Source organism: Equus caballus, chromosome 4, assembly GCF_041296265.1.
Source record: "Equus caballus isolate H_3958 breed thoroughbred chromosome 4, TB-T2T, whole genome shotgun sequence".
Classification (NCBI taxonomy): domain Eukaryota; kingdom Metazoa; phylum Chordata; class Mammalia; order Perissodactyla; family Equidae; genus Equus; species Equus caballus.
This window is the reverse complement of record NC_091687.1, coordinates 39,017,487-39,039,796: the sequence shown is the minus strand read 5'-3', so window position 1 is coordinate 39,039,796 and position 22,310 is coordinate 39,017,487. Positions and strand designations below refer to the sequence as shown.

At 35.5% G+C, this 22,310-nt stretch overlaps 1 protein-coding gene across 6 annotated transcripts in view; it reads right to left on the bottom strand.

The window, feature by feature from the left end:
• CDK14 (cyclin dependent kinase 14) overlaps positions 1 to 22,310 on the bottom strand; it is a 549,770-nt gene that overhangs the window by 213,291 nt on the left and 314,169 nt on the right. For all 6 annotated transcript variants that reach the window (XM_023639167.2, XM_070264492.1, XM_070264491.1 and 3 more), the window contains one exon: positions 13,454 to 13,574. In XM_023639167.2, coding sequence (XP_023494935.1) covers positions 13,454 to 13,574 — 121 coding nt within the window. The remainder of the gene's footprint in view (positions 1 to 13,453; positions 13,575 to 22,310) is intronic.

The following is a 22,310-nucleotide window of genomic DNA, read 5'->3' as shown; positions in this document are numbered from 1 at the left end:
AGACTTTTTATATAGCGGAAACTTTAAAATTTATTTTTCAAACTATGAAACAAAATTATATCTCTAATAAATTGTACTTACAAATAAAGTGTATCAGAATAAAAATTAAACAAAAGTACAGATTATATGTATTTCAGTATTCATATATTTTAGTACATATGTATTTGTGTGTGTGTGTGTGTGTGTATATTTTTTTTATGCACATAGCAAAGCTGTATTTTTGCTTTCTGGTCCAGGAACCTGAACCAGAAACCCAGGAATCATCTGAAACCCTTGTCCCTCCCTTAGTCCTCCCATTCGGTTACCAAGTTCCCATATCCTAACTATTCCTAAATATTCCTCCATCCGGTCTCTAGCCACTTCCTCCCACTCTCCACTCCTTCCTTTTTCATTACCTGCTTCATAAACCCTGTTCTTCTTCCCTACCCACAAATATCAGCTGTTTCACCTCTTGTTGGATACTTTTCCCCATGGCATGGCTTACGTGTCCTTCAACTCCAGCTTTTTCAATTTTGAAAGATGACTTTAACAAGTCAAGTAATTACTACTTCCTGACAGCTTCCCCGACCTTCCACCTCCTCTCAACCACCCACCAAAGATAAATTGATCACCTTCACCTCTGAGCCGCCACTGTACTAACTTGTACACCTGTGTTATAGCTTATCACATTGTCTTTCCCTTTGACCTTGAAGGAAGGCATGGATGGATCTTTCTCATCTCTATAAGCCCCAAGACCTGACTCAGTGCCTGGTACAAAACAGGTATTCAATAAATACCTTCAGAATGAATGAATGATTTGCATAAACTAGTCTGAAGAGTACAAACAAGAAACTGAAGAAGGAAAAGGAACTTGATTTAGAATAATACTGTCATATAAAATTAAACACTAAAAAACATGAGTTCAATAATTTCACCAAAATATCTAAACCCTAACTTCATTTCTAAGTCACTCTGAAGGAATTCCAGTAGTCTCCATGGAAACCTCTGGTTCAGCAGTACGATTTACTCGAATGCTAAAATTTAGAGATAGAGATCTAAATCTCAAATTTAGAGATAGAATGATTAAGACAATGTTTTGATTTTGACATGCAAGGAAACTATTCCATGTGTAAATGTCTTGATTTCAGTCCCAGAATCTGGAACTGTGACTCTGAATCCTGGGCCAGTGATCCCTTCTTCATGCCATGCTGCCTCCCCAAGCAGAACAATGTGTCTTTATTTGGTCAGTCTGGTCAGGTTAAAAAAGAAGAAATAGAAGAAGGTAAACTATCTCATTAATAATTTTTGTATAGATTGTATGTTGAAATGATACTTTGAATATACTAGCTGAAATATATTTAAAAATTATAATTTAAATTTATAATAACATAAAATAGATTATTAAAATTAACTTAACGCTGCTTTTTTTTTTAATTGTGGATACTAGAAAATTGAAAACACCCACATGGTTCACATTATATTTCTATTGGATTACTTCAGATTCACCCGCATCTCTGAATGCCTTTATTATATTTTTAGCTTCTGCTTCTTCAATTGAAATCACTGTTACTGGAGGGGACTGGGTGGTCATCTGCTTTGGACCTTGAAATTTAAGAGGCAGCTCTCTGAATGAGTGTTATTTCACACTCAGATAAGCATGGTCATAATCGGATGCTCAGAGGGAACTCAGCAGTTTAGTGTCAATGAAGAAGCCTCTTGGGGGCATGCCTCATTTGTTCAAAAAATATTTATGTAATATTTTCTTGATGACGGACCGCTATGCCAGGTTCTGGGACTATGTCTGGGAACAAGAAAGAAGTAGTCACTGGCCTTGGAAAGCTTATAGTCTGGTAGGGGCAATGGACATTGTGACGGTTAATCTGATTAATCAACTGGCATAAAGTTTCAGTTAAGTGAGATGAATAAGCTCCAGAGATCTGTTGTACAACATTGCACCTATAGTCAACAATAATACATTGTGCACTGAAAATCTTTTAAGAGGATAGATCTCACGTTAAGTATTTTTACCAAAATAAAATTTTTAAAAAAGAAAAAGAAGAAATAGAGATGGCAAATTTGTTCTCATTCCTAGTGACACAAATGCTAACAAGGATAAAGATAAAACCTAAGCTGAGTCTTAAAAATTAAGGTTTGGGAAGAGAAAATAATAAAACTATCCTTAAAAACTGAAGTCCATCACCATTGCTAGTGTACTGAAAATAAGATGGCTGTCAATGTTTAAAAATGCTTCAAAGTTCAAAACAGACTCTTATAAATAATGAAGATCCCAGAGATAAAGTCTTAAAATAGCAGTCACAGGTCATACAGATAACTGGGAATATTCAGGCTAGGAATATCCAGAAATCAGTCAAAATTAATACAAAAATGCAAATAGAAAAGGCCCTTACTGAGGACTACTATAAGGAAAAAAATGTAAAACTCAAAATATTGCATGGAATAGCAAAGAAATATTATTTCTTGTACTATGGAATAATAAAAGAAGAGAGGGATCCCATTTCATCAGTCATTTAAAATGCTACCAGTGAAAGCACTTCTCCAAGGAACAGCCGGTGACCAGGCAGGGAAAGAAAAACAAATTAATAAGCCCTGCACATCTTTAATATCTCTTTCCAAGACAGCTGATGCAGAACAAGGAAGTCATAAGATTTCTCCGGGCAAATCTATTAAGCCCTCCTGCAATAATGTGGGCAAGCAGGAAAAAAATGCTCATGGATAATTAATCTTAAAGATCACAGCAAATGACACATTCAAGCAATCTTTTTAGGGGAACCATATCTGGCATATCATGAAGAGAAATCACTGCTAAAATTTTCATGTAAATTACTCTCCTATCAGGAAAGTTCTGAACTTCAATTTACAGAGTGTTAAGTTGGTATATTTAGGTCCAGTCATCAAATGACAGAGCTGGACTTTGATGGACTATGGTTAAGAATGCTGGAACGGGCACTATTAAGATATATGACTGGATGGATGATATTTGACAGTAAAATATTTGACAACTATCTGATATCTTAGGTTATACGTGGAAAATCGAAAGGCAAAAAACTTTCCATTATAAATCCTCATTGTTTTTTTGTGAAGTCTGTGGGCTCCCTGGAATATTCTCAAAGACTTGCCTGGGAAGGTGGCTGTGCAGACTAGACATTGTACATAGACTACATTGTGAGAGACACCGCTGGAGCTGAGCAGTGCAGTAGTGCTAGTGGGAGATACTCGAGGGCAGGGACCAGGTCTGTTTCACTCTTTAACCTCTGGACATTCTCTAAGGTTTTGCTGAATGAATGAATGAACAAAGATACACATACTGTGTAAGGGAGATCTTTGTAGGAAGGAGGCTGCCCTTGGAATCTAGAGGTGTATTTTTTCTGTGCCACCACTAACCAGCTAGTATGGGGAACATAACCAAGCTCCTTCAGATTTGGAGGGTGGGGGAATAAAATGGCCCAAACAATAAAACAAAATTATGAATTGATGTCACTGGGCTGCTAAAATTCTGAAACAGTTTTTATATTAAACATGATAGGATTAAATATGACAAACAGATGAAAATTTATATAGTTGATATAATAAAAGATTTTTAACTTGTTGAGTGTACATTAAGCTATGAATATACTCTGTTTTCAGAAGCAAACACAGTAAAAGCTAGCAATCAAGGAAGAACCATTGAATTATCAATGAGAAAGAATATAAAAGTCTTGCCAAGCTTTATAGAAAATGCAATTATGTAAAGCATCTCATTCTTGGAATCTACTGTCTCATATGGAAATACAGAGAACTATAAAATGCCAGAGCAGAAGATGAACAGCCCACACGTGTGTAGGAAAACAGGAAGCTGCACAGGTTCTGTCCTTAGTAATTACTAAGTGTCTGTCACAGACCATGATGAAGTTTTGTTTTATTTTTTAATGGAATTTAGCAGGCCCTTTCTTGGACACTGATAGGTTTTTTTTGTTGTTGTTAAGTTTGACTCTAATTCTTTTTCAGTTATTGTATTATTTCCTTTTTCCCCCCTAATGACATCTTTTAACAATAGGAATTTAAGGACACCACATTTGAAGAGCAAAACTGAAAAAAAAATCACACAAAAATCTAAGTTTATCAATTACATAATATAGTATCTAAAATCATGAAAGCTACTAGTGCATTTAAGTTATACTAATTCACATAACAGAATGCCAGTAAATGAAAATGTGATCCTTAATAAAAGTACACTTCAGATAACGTAGTCTTGAGGAATTAATTCACAAATGTCACAATAGCAAAGAAGTCCCCCCTTGCATCCTTCAGTGAACAGTATGAAGCAGACACTCAAATCCCTTTACTAACTATAATCAAACAATGATGTTTATACAAGCTCTTTAGTTTCTCTCCAATCACATTTCCATTCAATCGTATCTTTCCTGGCACGTAAGTTTTTACCTTCATTGGATTAGAATCTTTATAGTAACTAGAACATTCATTGAAAGAGTTTCACTAATTGTTTTTGCTTGTTTTAATAGCAAGCTTATGTTGGATTCACACGTCATTGATCCAAAGGACTACTTTCTACATTCAATTTTTAAAATTAATGTAAAATTTTTATCTTTTTAAGAACTATCACATCAGATTCTATTCTCTTTCATCACTAGCTCATCAAAAAGCACATGCCTTCTTTTCAAGTTGTTTTCATAAATAAAATTGTCATTATTTTACTAACAGTTAAATGGTAAGGATTACAAATTTCTACCACATTAAGATGCTGGCAGTCAAGAGGCTCCTGCAGGCACTATGTTGTTTGATTGGTTCCCACTCATCAGCACCTGATATTCAAATCTGTGTCCAACGAAATCACAAACTTCTAGAGGGCAAGGATCTTAGCAGTCAATCATCCATAGTTAAAGCCACAAATAATAAATTATCAACAAGAGTAGGACATGCAGTAAAATGTGCACAGACTCCCCCTCCCTTCCCAAAGTGACCAAAGTGTAGTTAAGAAATAAAATTTTTTAAAAAGATAAAATAAAAAGATGAGGAGACACAAGTGGATGAGGGATAACCTTTTTACATAAGATGTGGATGAACATGTGGCAATCTAGACAGACCACAGGCAGTTACAACTTCAAGTTATAGTCAGAGTATTTACCTCAAACTCAGAAAAGGCTCAGGACTTGGAGACACAGGTTCTAGAAAGTATGAAGGTGAGTTTGACAACTGGAAATAGGGTGGAGGACTGAAAGTTTGTACAAAGCAACTGACTCCTAGTTCTTCTCTAACCATCTTCCACCCCAACCCCCAAGAAGACACTGTGTGTTTATTCTCTAGAGAAATTAAACCCAAAAGGACTCAAACTGAAGGAAAAAAATGAGAGCAGGGTGAGGCACAGAGCTGAAAAAAAGGAGAATTAAGTAAAAAATATGTTTCTTGGTCTGTGTGACCCTCAGCTCCCCTCTCTGACCCTGCTTTGAGGATGTCAGCTACAGGAATAGCCTCTGAGGAAGAACAAAGGACAGGCCTTCAGATACCAACATCTGAGAATCTCCCAATGAAAAGTCCAGCTTTTCGTCTGAACAATATATCATGAACTGATCAGTCACTTAGTGCCCCCAAAGCATACAGATTCATAGTGCCTCACTCATAAAAGTAAACAGACAGACAAGGATTCCTCCCACCCCCATACTTGAGGAAAGTGTCCAATAGAAACCAGAGAAAAAGAAAGCAGAGGGTTATATATATGGTAACTGAAATTTTTTAAAAAGAATGGTAGGTTTGAATGGTAAAAAAAAATTGTAAAATAACATAGAAAAAAGTTTTAAAAAGAGAGGATTAAGATAGGAGCTTCAACACCAAATTATTACAAATTTTCCAAACAGCAAAGACAGAGAAGATAGAAGGAAATAAATCATTTTTTAAAAAAAGAAATTCAAGAACCATTCTAAGAACTGAAACATATTTGTCTTTATAGGGAAAGGAACTTATCCAGCACCAGTAGAAAAAACACAACCAAAGCCCATTATCATGAAATTTCCAAATACCAGGGAGAACGAGAAGCGCCTAATATTTTCTAGAGAGAAAGTATGACGGTCACACAAATAACTGTGAATCAGAATGGAATCAGACTTCTCAGCAACAATGCTAGAAGCTCTAAAGAAATTAAGCAATGCATTCAAAATTCTGAGGGGAAAAAAACCCCTAATTATATCCTCAGCCAAACTTTATCAATCATGTGTGGGAATAGAATAGAGACAATTTTAGAAAACTAAGAATTTGAGAACAGTATCTCAAATGCATTCTTTCTTAGGATGCTAAAGGAAGAAGACACAGAATCTAGGAAATGGGGAATCTGTGATCAGTAAGGGTCCAAAAGGAAAATGATTCCAACCCAGAACAGACTTTAATGAAGTGACTACTTACAGAGGCGTAAGGGAACCAATAACATGTGTGGAAACACTGAGAATCTGGCAACAGCAGGAAGCCAATACCTGCCTTAGAACTAAAGGCCATTATTCCCCCTAGAATTAAAAAGGTTATGCATTATTGAAACCCACTGACAGCTAGAGCCATGGAAGAGAGGCTTCCCCACAGAAGCTGTTGTCAACCATATAGAAATATGGGCTAAAGCAGGGAAGAATATTCAATCTCTCTCTTCCCCGACTTGTGCATTGCCTGAACCCAACAGGAAACCAGTAGCCAAGGCAGCTTGGAGGATGTATTCCCTAGGGGTCAGCTATCCAGAACATAAGGCAGGGCAGAAGAGGGTGGAGAACAGATTTGGAGGGAAACAGAAAATAACCAGCTTAAGATCTACAACAACAGGAGATGGGCAAATTGAAGTCTCAAGGTGACAGATGTTCAGCTGTGCTAAGGCAAAAAATCAGAGAACTGAGAGATGAAAGTTTCAAAGAAAAGGTTGAGGGAGGGAGATATCAATATTGACAGATTTGCTGATATGTTTGAGCATTCAGAAAATATTTCTTTTTTACGTAATTGACAAGTCATTTACACCTATAAATAATTAACAATAGGAACAAAGACAATTGAACTAATAAAAACCACAGACAATTATAAAGTCCAGGAAAAGAAAAGGTTATACAAGAAAGGATATATAATCATGAATACCACTTAACCATGAATAATATTTACATATTAATATTTCAAAATGTGATGTAGATTCTACACTGCAGAATGAGGTGAAGGTGGAGCTGGGGAAAGTTGATGGAAGAAAGTTAAATCCTCATCTACCATAATACCTACTTAGTAGATAAACGTCTAAAATAATAAATCAATAAACAGAAATAGAAACAATCATTTAAGACATATGGAAGTAGATACTAAAAGGGTTGAAAGTAGTTGCTTCTGGGAAATAGGATTAGAGGGTGAGTTTGGGCAAGGCAGGAGGTTACTATTTTTGCTATTATTACTGTTGTGGCAGCTATTACTTATTGGTTATACCTGAAATAGGTTTTATTAACATTGTTTTCTGATTTGGAAAATGAAGATGAGGATAGTTAAGGAATTTGGTCAACCAAGGTCACAGAGGTAAGGAGTGTCAGAGAAAGAACCTAATTTAGGCTTTCATTGTGTTTGTTATTACAACATTGCCTCTTCTTTACACGGCAAACCATTGCTAATTACCTGATCAGAGAATTGACTTCTACATAAATAAATACATGACTTAAAACAAAAGGCACTAGTATGCATCCAATGTTCTCCAAACTACGAGCACTAATTTATATGTTTCCAAATTAAACACACATTCACACACTCACACTCATACACACACACAAAAGTAAGACGAGAACATCTTGCTACAAATTTCTTTCAAATTCTCTAGACATAGAGGTACGCTGATCTCCCTAAAACCAAAATATAGCAGCTTCCATTTCTTTGATATATCCTATAGCACCCTTGGATACTATACTCCAATAGAAATGTAATATATTTAGCTTGGCTGATTGATATACTAAGAGCTGATAAGAATACCATTTTCAACATTTGTGAAGTCTCATGTTTCTTAAAGAATTTCACATTTAACCATCTCTTGCTATTCTCACAAACCAGTGAGGCAGCTGAGTATACCAAGGGCTATCGTAATATCATGAAACTTAGTCGCTGTGACTGGCTATATAAAAATCCTCCAAAAACCAGTATGTGGGCAGCCAATTACTTTGCCAACTTTCATAAGAAATAAGGGAATATTTATTTGTTTTTAAAACATTTAGTAGTGAAGACTACATACAATGCTTCATTTTATATATTATTATTCAGCTAATTTATCACTAATAAATAACCAAACACATCCATTGAAAACACACATACCTGCTTTCTCTCATAAACATACATTGATAAGCAAAATGGAATGTAAAAATGATAACCATGTTAAGCTGTTGACAGAAGAACAGAACTAGTTCCCTTCAGCACTCCAAAGTCACCACTAAATTCAGGAGTTTGGCAGCCACTCTATAATGCCATAATAATCTAATTACAGAGTTGTGCTTTTGGAGATAATTCGTTATTAAGCAATGCAACAGAAGTTTTCTGTAAGGAATTGGTGTTTGTAGCCAGCAGTGCTTAGGTGTGAATTAAGAACTCAGACGCATTGTCTCTTCTGACTACTAATATTTAGCAAACTAGTGCTCTGGTGCTTTATGAGAAAGATGACCACGCCACAGTTAAATCCCTGTTTTATGCCTATTGTCCTGGCAGAATTACTATTAACTCTCAAAGGTATCCTGGTGTGGATACTATACTAAATGGTTATCTTAATTTTAAGGGACTTAGTAGTGGGAGTGGGCTCAGAAACCACGGCTGCCACCACGAGCTCAGCTTTCAATCACCTAGAAGCTCTTCTGATTGCCCCGTGATCTTTCGTTATGTTCCATTGCATTGTCAGTGACTATACCAGCAAGTCACTTTGACCACCTTTTATTTGAGCAGCTCTTAAAGAGTTGCTACTTTTGACAGTGCCTAACTGAATCCCCCTTGGTCTTATGACCCAATTAATTAGAAACTGTGTAAATAGTGTTGACAGACAGATGACATTATGTAGCTGATCAATTCAAATTCTCATTCTTGCTAGCATTCTTTTTTAAATAGACTCATTCATTTTAGCAGAAATGATAAATGAGTAATGGTTAGGAGTTGGAAAAATACATGCCAGCATAGATACTGGTTCCATGAAAATGTATTCAATCCAATGATTCATGTCTTAAGTTTATTCTGAAGAAAGTTCTCCCTGAATAAAACTATATGATACAGAATACTGACGTGAGGGGAGAAAGCAGTCCACAAGGCTGCTGAATGAGAGTGAAAGCCACCCACTTTATCAGAAGTAGGCAAAGGATCCAACATGGCTCAGAGCATAACCCCAATTACAAAACAGGAATTTTTCTGTATTTGCGTTTTAGAATCACTTTACCAGTAAAATAAAAACTAATTCCTTTTAAATCATCTTAAGAGATTATGTAATATGCTGTAAAGAGAAAAAAGCTTTCGAATGTAGGTTAGCCCTGAGTTGGAATGTTGCCTCCATTTACTAACTGTGTGACCTTTACCATCCTATTGAGTCTCTCTGGGTTTTGATTTCTTCCACTGTATCACGGTATAGTAGGTAAGGAGCTGAAACGCAGAAGAGGGCTTAGAATGCAGCTTGTGTTCAATAAATGTATTTACTATTGTTACTATTACTATTACTTAAGACTCAGTTGTTATTATTACTATTACTCAAGTACTCAAAACAGGACCTCATATAGAACAAATTTATTTTCAGGGTGGGGGCTATAGTAGAATTCGTTTATGATTCTCTCTTTTAAAACACTGGTAAACAAACCTGAGTCCTAGGAAACCTTACTTTATTACATAAATGATCTTGGTTCAAGAGAGATCACTAAGGATGATGGCAGAACTCTGTATATTGCCAATATGTATGGTGATTAGGCTATTTAATAAAAAGCAATGCTAAATGGCCTTATAATTCTCAATAAATAGGCAATTTCTTTTCTGATATATGCAAAATCAATTTTGATGCAGACATTTTCCTATATATCAAGACTGATATGGAAATTTTTTCTAACCACCCAGCTGCTACAATGTTAAATAAATTAATTTTAATCTTAAATCAGAGATGTAATAGAGAAAAGAGTGATTTAATATGCAATCTCATTACATTTGACAGGCTTATTTATAAATGATTTGCCCCATATTTTGACAAGCATAGTTAATATGTTAATTAGCTTTTAAAAAGATGATGAAAGGAAGAGACTGACATGCTATCACTCCTCACACACCATGTTGGGGAGCACTGTAATTGATACCACAAGGTAAGCGCCCCCCAAAAGTACCATGACAAGGGAATTGTTTACTAGCTACAGATAACTTATGGTAAAAATTAATCCCTTAAAATAATCCCAAGTAACCTTTTGCTTTAGAAAACAAATGCCACTCTAAACATATTTAGGAGCTTCTGTAAAGGAACATAAAGCTTATCTAGAGCAATGACCTCGGCAGCTAGATCAGAACTCCCTGACAAGAGAGGAACCACATAGATAAGCTGCTTTTCACATCTGCACTTCTCTTAATGTGGTTTTCAGTACTTGGTAAACCCTTTTTGGTTTAGAGCTTAAAGGTGATTTCTTATGCTTTTGACTTTCAAAGAGTTACAAAATCCAAGAATTAAGAGAAGTCATAACGAAAGAATGTCCAGTTTGATTCTTCTGCTTAAATCCTCCTTCACAGAGGGAGACAAAGGTTTCAAAAACTCTCTGTCTTGATGAGTTCTCATTCGCACAGTATATTCGCACGTTGCCACGGTGCTGGAGACCTTGAGCAGTAAATTATAACACGGTGAGCACTGATTTCCATCACTTGCTGCCAATGTTAATGCATATGCTGTCTTCATTAATATTTTTATTGCCTGTGGCTATTTAAACAGAAAACTGGAAAATGTAACACTGTGTAGGATCATTAGTTTTTAGTTACTACCCTACTGCCCCAGGATAGTAAATGAACTGTAAAAATAGCCCGAAACCACTGCCACCTGCCTCCCTGCTATTGTCCATGGGTTAATATTTGTACTTCTCTTTGGTGCAGCTGAGCCATGACTCAATTATAGTCCTAAATCTAGGTCTTTGAACACCCAGCATCAATGTCATTGATTATGCAAAAATCAGTGCCCTGTGAACTTCTCTGTAACTGGAAAAATACATACGTTTTACCTGACTTAAAGGATAATAACAAAATGGCTTTTAGAAGATGGCTTGGAATGAAATCAGATGCAGAATGACAGGCATAGCACAGACATAATTCAGATTTTAGGGCTTAGAAATAAAGAGCCAACAAGCATGGGGAACTGCTTACACATAACACATTTACTACTTGTTTTTGGCAATGAATAATCTTGGCATGCAGAGAAAAGGGCATTTGGGGTCTACTATTTTGTATCAGTTTTCCTCCCTCCCACTTAAATAACAGTATTCTTATGCTTCATTACGTCTCTGTTTAAAGCAAAAGCGACCAAGCTTTCTTCCTTAAGAGAATGAACACACATGCACACACACATGTGAAAGAAAAGAGGAGAGTGGGGAGGCACAGACTGGAAATCAAATACTGCACACCAGAAACAGACACGTCAGCAAGTCACAATCCATGTGGTTCTTTGTACTTTAAAGAGCACTCTAAAGATTTGGGAAAAATTAGCCACTAGTGTATAAAAAACAGCTTCTCTCAATTATGAGGGGAGAGTCTTAACTGAACTGCCAAGCACCCAGACAAAACTGGCTCCATGCCACAAATACTTCCAAACTATGATCTATTAGCAAAGTCCTTAACTGACCTCACTGAAAGACAACCTAGAATTTCCACACTCAAAAGACACAGAACACTCCATAACTCAAAAATATTAAGAAATGATTCTTTGCATAGCCAACTCTCAACTGTAAGGCAGGAAGGAGGAAGTGAATGAGAAAGTTAGTAACTGATATCCTGATGCATTCATTGACCTTTATTTCCAAACTTTTCTGTCATTACAACCCATGATCAAAATATCTATTTTGCCCAAGCCCCTGCCTAGCCTTGGGGAAAAAAATCTAATTGTGTAAAACAATAGTCCAAACAAAGTCAGGAAGTGTGATGAAAAAACGGATTAGCTCAGCTCTTCAATGATAGACAGGCATCTTTATTCTCAGTGTTTTGGAACTGCATTACGATGGTATTAGATTCATTCTAAGGCATTGCAAAATTTATGACAATAGATCTTAGGCTGTTTGATGACCCAGATCCTTTCATAGCTCTATTGAAAGCTATAGATTTACACTCCATAAAAATAAATATATCCACGTGTACACAAAACGTTGCATATATTTTCAGTGGTTTCACAGATTCTGAAACCTCATTCCTGGGGCTGCTGTTGGAACCTAAATTAAGAAAATCTACACTGTGCTCTACATCACAAGGAACTTGTTTTCTCACCGTAGGACGCTTGGACTAAAAACATCAGGGAAGAAGCCAGGCCTCACTGCAGCCTAATTTACTAAAAGCCAAGATTACCGAGGGTAGCGCAGTGAAGTACGTACCCAGCAGTAAGATAAACAACAAACTCTGAAGCTTTATTAAGGTCACAAACATTATCATATTATGAACATGTAGCTGAATTCTGTATAATCATTCATAGGAGACAATTCCTGCATAAAATGGCCATGTGCTGCAGGAATTGTTTCACTTTGACCACAATTGTGAGTCTAGAAAAGGGTTTTTCTATTAATAAAGGACACTTGCAACAGTCGCTAGTAAGCCTTTCCTGAGTGCTAAAAATAAGATTATTCCCTTATTTGATTATTTGATTTAGATCACCCTGGAATGGGAACTAATTGTAGTTTATCATTAATAATAATTACGCATTAAACCTCACAAGTTATTCGCCCTCCAACACAGATTTTTAAGTTTTGCTAAATCATTGTGTGAAACTAAGACTCTATTGAAATTAAACTTATAGTGAAGTTTTTTTAAGTAACTGATTTACTTCATTTTAAATAACTGGTACCAACAGTTTTCAGGAGTATACTGCACCAAATTTACTGCCTAACAGTTGCACCAAAATTTTCCAGAGCACTTATCCTAGCTTTGTTGTAAATTTAAACATGCTCCTATTACTTCCAACCCATACTGCTGTTTGGAGATAGATACTTTGTTATAAAACAAAGCCACAAATTAAGATCCTTAGGGACAAAAATCACTGTACCGACAGTTTGAAAAATGTCTCTGCCCTTGTCCATCAAGAACCATTACCAGACACCATCTGCAAGGGAGTCTCTGATTAGGGAACATTCCCAATCAAGTTTTAAAAGATCCAGCCGTATTGCCACACACAGGCAAACACTCTGGCATCATTAATCTTCATTCCAACTGTTAGGATGTTTGTCTAGGCTTGACCTAGACCAAGCACTACAGATAGATTAGCTAGAATAAAGCTTCCATTGCTCACCACATGTCAAGGCAGGTGGAATATTCTGTCGAGCCCAGGAGGACATCTGGAGGTCTATACCACAAGGTAACCACTTCATTGGAGTACGTGTGGCTAGGGACGGATTTTGCTCTTGCAAGACCTGTGGATTACATGAAACATAAAGAAGTTTAATGGGCATTAAAAGAACAAGGGAATTTAAATTTGAATGTTCCCAGTTTTAAAAGGTCAAACGTGATATTGTAATACAGAATCACAAATGCTATGTCAAGGATACTAGAAAGACTAGGGAAAGCATGTTAAGGTCTACATGTTTCAAATACATGCTAATAACCAACAAATCATTTTTATTTCCTCATAAAGCACCATGAATCTAATAAAATCCCAGGAGAGTAAACAAATGATTCATAAACTATTAGATATTGCACAGAAGCTTAGAAATCTCCTAGACTTTACAAAGAATGTTTCACAGAACTCTAGTACTGAAAGTTATGTAAGTTATTTAACATGTTATGAGCAAGGGTTCCAAGGTCAAATAACTTTGAGAAAAGATCACTTAAGAGTTAAACAATTTTCCATACTATGAGACTTCTCAGTGCCCTTAATTTTTCTAATGTATATTGTGAATCTGAAAGGAGAGTATGACACTTTTCTCAAAGAGTTGTTCCAAAATTTCTTTTGGTTTCAGTGTTCTATCAAACACTCACTAGGAAATCTTTATTCACGAAGCTCATTTAAAAATCACCTAAATAAATAATTATGAAGGAATTGTTAAATATATCTGGTACATAGAGATGATGAGATTGTATATAATAAAATGTTTTCTAAGAATTTTTAAAAACTGGGAAGATGGTCAAAATAATATGTTAAGTGATAAATCATGTGCAGCTGGACTTCACAACCAGAAATACTTATGCAGAGAAAAAAGAAGGGCAGAAAATATATTTGTATGTCTATAGTGGTTAGCTCTGGAATATGGGATTATCATGTTTTTTTACTTATTAAATTTTTCTGAGTTTTTTCCAAGTTTTCTACAATGAATAAATAATTCTTTGAAAAATCACAAAATCTATAGATTTTATTTGTTTTTTTAAAGATTGGCACCTGAGCTAACAACGGTTGCCAATCTTTTTTTTTTCTGCTTTTTCTCCCCAAATCCCCCCAGTACATAGTTGTATATTCTTAGTTATGGGTCCTTCTAGTTGTGGCATGTGGGACGCCGCCTCAATGTGGCCTGATGAGCAATGCCACGTCCGCGCCCAGGATCCAAATCAGCGAAACCCTGGGCCGCCCAAGCAGAGTGTACGAACTTAACCACTCGGCCACTGGGCCAGCCCCTAGATGATACTTTTTTTAAAAGAAAAAAAACCCTGTGTGATAGCTTTCCATCTGGGTATGTTCATTAATGGCAAGTGTAAAGTATTATTTATCACTGTGAAGCTCAAAGCACATAGAACATTTTTACAGTGAACCTACCATAACATATTCATTTTAATGTTCCGATTATTTAGATTTTTATGTAGTCCTTATGAACATGACTTTTTCTCTGTTTATTAAATACTTGGCATTCCCTTTATTGTATTATATGTAAATGTTAAAATCAGTAGGACAGCTGATGAGACAAAGAATTTTTAATTAATTCAACTATGGTTACAGTAACAATTTTTTTCTACAAAGCAGTTTTTATAATAATACAATGGCATATCATAAACTGGTTAATAAGTATTCTATATTAAAATGTATAGTTTATACAACTATAACATACATAAAAATGGTTCCCAACTTTTCTGCACATGAATAGAATATTTTTGATAATGGATCTCCATAATAACCTCTACTTCTTTTCTCTCTAAGGTTTTATCCTACCTCAATTCAGGCAAAATTGAACAGACAGGAGAGTCAGGATGGTAATATGTTTCCAGAATTAAGTAATCCCATCAAAAGGTTTAGTTCTTCAAATGGCTATGCTTCTACACAGAGACCAAAGAGCTAAGCACAAGTCCTGAAATAGGTTCTGACTCGTTCCATATGGTGTTGTCAAGTCAAATAGGATGCCAAAAACACTCAGGCTGGATTCTCTTGGTTTTTCCGAGGCCCTGTTGACAGAAAGCTAGGCCAGAGGGATAAGACAATGAAAACTCTGAGATTTTCTTTGACAGCTCAGACGACCAGACTGGTTATAAAATATTGTGATATTTTCAGTTTAAAGGGAGAACAAGACCTCAAAATAACCCAGAAAGAATACAAATTTAAATAATTACATGTGATTTCAAGTCAATTATGTTCACTCTGAATATAAGTTTGTAAAACTGGTTAAATATTTCTGGAAAATATAAATAAAGAAAAGCTCTTTGTCTACATTATTTTCCCTCCTTCCCACATGTTTAAAGGACTGCTCAAACTCTGTTCACGTGGGCCGCATATCTTTCCAAATCAACAGTGAAAATGAGTTTTCAATGTGTTAAGACAGTTTCTTAAAATGGTTTGCATGTAAATGTGTCATATTGAAGAATGTTATATTTTTAAGATACATTCTTCTGTGTCACTTGAGAAAAATTCTTTCATCATTTCACTTTAACATAGTCAATTAAAAGAGTTTCTTGTGGAAAATGTCCTGTATATGGATAAACAAAAGGTTTTCACCCTAAAAATATTTCTGTTCAGTTAAAAAGATAAATAAATCTCAAAACTTTTCAGAGAGGGAGCAAATTATGAAAACAATGAATTGGAAAAAAAAGTACACCTTGAAGTAGGAATATATAACTACAATTTTAATAAATATCTTTGGTAAAGATATTGCTGTGCATTTATATAGTTATGCATCAAAACACGCTTACTCATGCAAAATTTATTAAACTGCATCCTCCAGCTGAAAGAAAACTGTAGGACAGGATTAATTAGCACAGCATGTGTGAAAGCGTTCTTTCTCTGTTCCCTGTCAGTTGCTATGGTTACACTACAGGAAGAGGGCTATGCTACCTTTTAAAAAAGGATGAAGTTCATAGGTTATTATCAAAACTTCTTATATTAATGTTTAGTTTCGATTAAAAGTCAAAAGCAAAGTGAAACGCTAACCAGATGAGTACAGGTTATCTGCACGATGCCGCTTTGGCTGAGGGTGTGCATATGAAAGGCTGCATGTTCCTATGGGCACCTAAAGTGGTTTGCATGACAATCCAGAATATCCAACTTTCAGATGTTACTATTTCTAACTAATGAAAGACCTTAGAGTAGAGTAAAAAAAATCCTGCTATTCAAGCCCTGTTGCTAATTATTCAAAGTTGGGCAACCTGAATGCTAGCTAGCATAGCAAAATCTTAGATTTCCAGAAGAGTTAAGAAGCTGTATAGTTAACCTGTTACCCAATGAAAGAATTCCTTTTCATAACTGCAAGATGGTTACCCAACACCTGCTGCTATTCTGAGCCTGGCTTTTCCCCTCTGGCAGGAACACAGAATAAATCATGTGACAGTGCTTCCAAGATTTGCCCTAAGCAGGCCAGTCGGTCAGCATCAACTAATGGAGTCTCTTCAGGCCTTGTCTTAATAGCTCTCTCAGCTGCAGTGGACACTGTTGACAATTCCTCTTCTTTTAAATTTACTCCCTTGACTTTTCTGATGTAAAAGAATTAACAGGAATGACTTGGTCTCCTTCTGGGATCTTCCCCTATCTGTCCTTTAACCGCTGGTGTTTTCTAGGGTCATATATTCAAACCAGTGCTGTCTCAAATGTATACACTCTGTAGGTGACTGTGGCTAATGCCATGTTTTAACTGTCATCCATAGGTGATTTCTCACAAGATTTTCTGTCCAGCTCATACTTGTCTGTGGGCTTCAGATCTGGGTCCAACCAATTCCTCACTAGACATCAGTATGAGGATGTGCTATAAGCACTCAGCACAACCCCAGCCACAAGTCTCTCTAGCCACCTGTATCCTTAATACAGGGAATATGCCATGAGTCCAGGAGCAAATGCAGTTTACTAGTAAACTGTTTCAGGTTCCAAAAACAGTAAAAGTTCTTTTAGCTGTAGAGATATACAGTAGATTTTATATTCCACGCACATCTAATTATTCCTTCAAATTCCAATGCATCCTTTTTGCAAATGGTAAAATTGGTTGGGGACTTGAGTAATCTCTCTAAGTCTATGGAGAAAATTGCTGAAGCTTGGATAGAGGTTCAGGAATGATAATTCCCACGTCTCTGTCTTCACTAAGGAATTGAGAAAGATCTGGCCACATTGACTTGTTTCTTTCTAATTAAGTGGAATAATGGCGAGAGCTAGATGAACTTGTAAAAGTCAGCTAAAACACAATATAAAGGAGTATCTTTCACTGCTTGTATTTCCAGAGGATGTGTCACTGTTTTGTGCTTGTCACTGGTTTCGATTTTACATTAGAACAACTCCCACACCTTTCTCTCAACATACCTGTTGAGAGAAGTTTGGCCCCCAAACTAAACAATCAGAAAAAGAACGTCTCCACTTAATCACAAAATCAATATTTTTAGGAGAGGCACTCCTTTCTTCACAACTTTATTCCAAACAGACATGAAACACTTGGGTAATATTTTACCATCTGGCAGTTAGGCTGGAAAAGGAAATATTTCTCTATTCCATGAGCCAATCCATGGAGTAAGGGCAGAGGAAGGCTTTTATATTTCTTTCCTATTCCACAGTCCTGGGAACTGACTATGAATGTCTTTTTTCATATAAATTTTTAATGGAGTCCTCTCACTCCTAGAGGATTTATATTAAGTATCCTATGATATGCTAAAGCTGTTTGAAATTCTTTATTGCTGGTTTTAAAGTGTATCAATAAACAACTATCAAACAAAACAAAACAAAAAGTATTTTCTTCTGGTGTTCTCCAGAGTTCTGGCCTTTAACCTCTTCCCTCTGCACTTGACAAGTTTAGTTTTCCCTGGATGATCTCATTTACTTGTATGGCTCCATTTACTATATATGTTGTTGATTCCAAATACAAATTTCTAGTATCAATCTTCCCCTAAAACTTTAGATTTCTATATAAAAAATATCCACTTAGATCTTCTACAGGTATCTCAATCTTAAACATTCCTCCTTTCCCCAATTTTCCAATCAGTACTAGCTCCTCCAGAATTCTATAACACACTACCAGACATCACCCTCCACCCATTCACCAAAGCTGGAAGTCTTGTTTCATTCTAGGCTCCTTTCACTTACAAAACTATAAAATTTAATTTCTCTCTTTTCTCCCTCCTCCTTAGATCCTCTTCCTCATCTCTTGCTGGATCGTTACACTAGCCTCAAGCCTGCCCATGGCAAAGAGTTATCAATTTCAAAACACATTCTAGGCAATAAGTGATCTACATTTATTGAAGTTAAGTTAATTGAAAATTAAAGTTTAATTGGAATACTCTTCAATGTGAATAATTATAAAAGACTTAAAGACCCAATCTTCCCCTAGAAATTGAACATCTTCCAATTCCCTTGTTCTATATTTGCCTTGGTAGGAAGGGGGAAATGAGGGCATTTGGGAGACAAGTCTATGCTTTTTTATACATTTAATATCACATAGTGTCGTTTAAAGTAGAAAATAAGTTTTGAGATTATAATTATAATATTCTTTTCTTTCCCTTGAATGAAACATCTTTGTTTTTGTTTCTGTCCAGATTTCTACTTTAATAGAAGCTACTCTTCACAGGATACCAAAATTCTTTAAAAATGTTTTGATTGGCATTTGTCAGAGTCTTTCAACTGAATAAGATTAATCTTTGAAAATAAATTCTAATAAAATGAAATTAAATCCAGAAGACATTTAAACATCTTAAGACAATATTTTATTTTGCTCTGATTTTATTTATCTTTGAATCTTTAAAGTTAATAAATCATGCCTAACTTCTGTCTCTCCTAAAGGGCACAGATTTTATATATCTTTCATTTTAAATAACACAAATGATCAAAACATTTTAATATAGACACTGGAAACAAGAAAGGAAATATTCAAATAATTAAATTTCATATATAGGAAGATTTTTCTCTTTTGTATAGAAGATAAAGACAATATACTTCTCTGGGAAATACAGCCTAAATAAACTTAATACACACAGTGGTAAAACCAATTAGTCAGAATTCTTTGGCTGACTACCATATAAGAAACATGCTTTTGTTGTCAGAGCGTTAGGCTGCATATTGGAATACTTGTGATATGAAAAAATAAATGCCTGATAGTGGTTCTCACACTAACTAGTTAGTTGTGTCTCTGATTAAGTCACTTAAACCCTCTTGCTTTGATTCTGCTATGTGTAAACAAGGGTGCTGAGATCAGAGTCAGCAAACTATGGCCATACCACGAGCTGGCTACCTCTCTTTGTAAATACATTTTGCTGGAGCACAGCTACATGTATTGTCTATAACTGCTTTTGTGCTAAACAGCAGAGTAGTTGACAGAGAGAGGATGGCCCCTAATGATGACCCATACAATATTCAGTATCTGGCCATTCAAGAAAAAGTTTACTGCCTCCTAAGCCAGACTGAGGAAACTTTAAGGTCCATCGAAGGACTAAAATTCAATGAGCCCAAGAAAATATTACTAAAATCCTTGCTCATTAAATGTATGAAGATCATATTTGCTCAAGTTCTTAAAAAGCCCTTTAAGTAAGTAATTCCACCTCAGTGATCCCATCGTATCACATATGCATTAGCAGAGAATGCAAAATCATTTTCAATAAAAGTAGACGTGAATATATCATCATTTTCATAGTTCACTGGCTTACATTTCGTTTTCTAGTTTCTGCTTCTCAGTTAATGAAACTCATAGTTATTATTCCAATGCTAGATGACAACATAATATAGAAAATGAATTCCATAACTTGACTAAATTGGAAATTTTGATGAATTTTCATACCATTCTGACTTGTTTCCAATTTTTACAAATTAAAGGTAAAAATACTAAATTCATCATAAGAATCTAAGTTTTAAATCAAGATATAATACTCAAAACTTTTAGGTCATTTGTTTATAACTATGTACTAATATATACCCAAAACATTATATGAGTATGCACTTGTATGTGTGAAACAGAGATTATTTATTGAACAATCACAGCCATAATTAGGTCAAATAAGGTAAGAATAATTATGATACTAAGCCACAGGTATGCTTTGAACTTGACTGAAAAAAGCCAATCTATAAAGATGAAATTATCATACATACACAATATTCGAAATGACAACATATGGTCTCTTTATTAATCTTTTAGTTTTCAAGAGAAATAAGAAATTAGAGTGAGTGTTCCTCTGGGAGGTTTACGAGAATTTCCAGTTCCTTCCTCAACCACCTAAACTTTTTTTAAAAGGAGGAGACAATATCCCTACCAAGTTTTAATCATAGATAATAGTAAAACATGAAAATTGGCGGATATACTAGTGCTTATAATACAGAGGCAAAACTGATGAGAATTTACTGAACAGTTACAATCTCTTAGGTACTCTAAGGGCTTAAATGTATCACAGCATTTAATCATTACAACAACCTAGAATATAGTATGATTACTAGTATCCCAATTTAACAGCAAAGAAACTAATTTACCCCATGTTACACAGTAATAAGTGGCTGTGCTGGATTTGAATGCAGGCAGTGGCATCGCCTCCCTAGGAAGATTGGGACCCTGAGAACAAACGTGGAATAGACTGAGTGGGTCCAAAGTCCAGAATGGTGACAGGTCAGTCTGTTGAGTGAGAGAGTGGGACTGGGTGAGGACAGAAAGGCAGGAGAGACAGGAAAGAGAAGTGATGAGCAAACTGAAGCCAATTTTACTGGTCAGCGGTTCCAAAAATATGAGCAAACTTGAGAGAATGACTGATGTTGTCTAGAGCGCCCTTGTAGAACAATCAGGCAAAAAGCCCTCAAAGAAAAGAGAAATTTGATAAAGAAGCACCTCAGGAACCATCAAGCCAGCGTCTGGCTGCTGAAATGAGAACCATTCTTATCTGCTGCTTTGTTTGTTTGTTTTAAAGTGGAAATTGGCAGAAGGCAGCAGCCCCAGAAATGGAGCAGTCAGCTAGAAGGCTGTGACAACTTGGAGAGTAACAGCTAGAATTCGAACTAGGGGTTTGGGAGGGAGGTCTATTTATCTTACAGGACCCTAGGCGTTTTTTTTCCAGAAACCCCAAACCTGGGTGCAGTTAAAGCTGATCTCAAGGATATGTAATAACACCTAAAGAAAAAGCTCTCTGAGATGCCCTTAGTGAAGGGAATTTTCAAATGTTCCATGAGATGAAAATAGGCACTTTCAAACTTAAACTAAAAGGTTTTTATGTTTTTATAACAGTAAATGCTCAACTGAATCAGTTCAAATTAATGAGGCAATTATTGAGCCAATTCAAGGAAAAAAGCTTTCAGTCATATTGAATTATTATAATATTTTCTTATTTTATGGTTGCTGTCCAACTTTTCTGAATTATTTTTGCCTATGCTTTTACAGTGTTTCTTTTCTCTTATTATACTATTTGAGCATAGGCCAAGTTATATTTTGGGGTCTTAACACTGTACTCAGTATAGGATTCCAGATATTATAACTGGAACAAAATGTCACTAAAAGACATGCATATATTTATTTTGATGATTATAAAACATGTTTTGTGATACCTGGTGACAATCTTGGTTGTCCTGAAATTGGAGTCGAGTATCACTGATGTAGTAAATAAATAAAATATATCAACTTCAAATCTTCGAAAAGAGCTATATTGTGCATCTGGACAGTATTTTCAAAGATACGTGAATTCCATGAAATAAATACATATCACAATCACTGCAGAGATGAGTCACAAAGCTTTCATGCTGGCAAGGATCTAGGACAATCTGTATTTTCTATAATATTATCATTTCTTTTTAAATA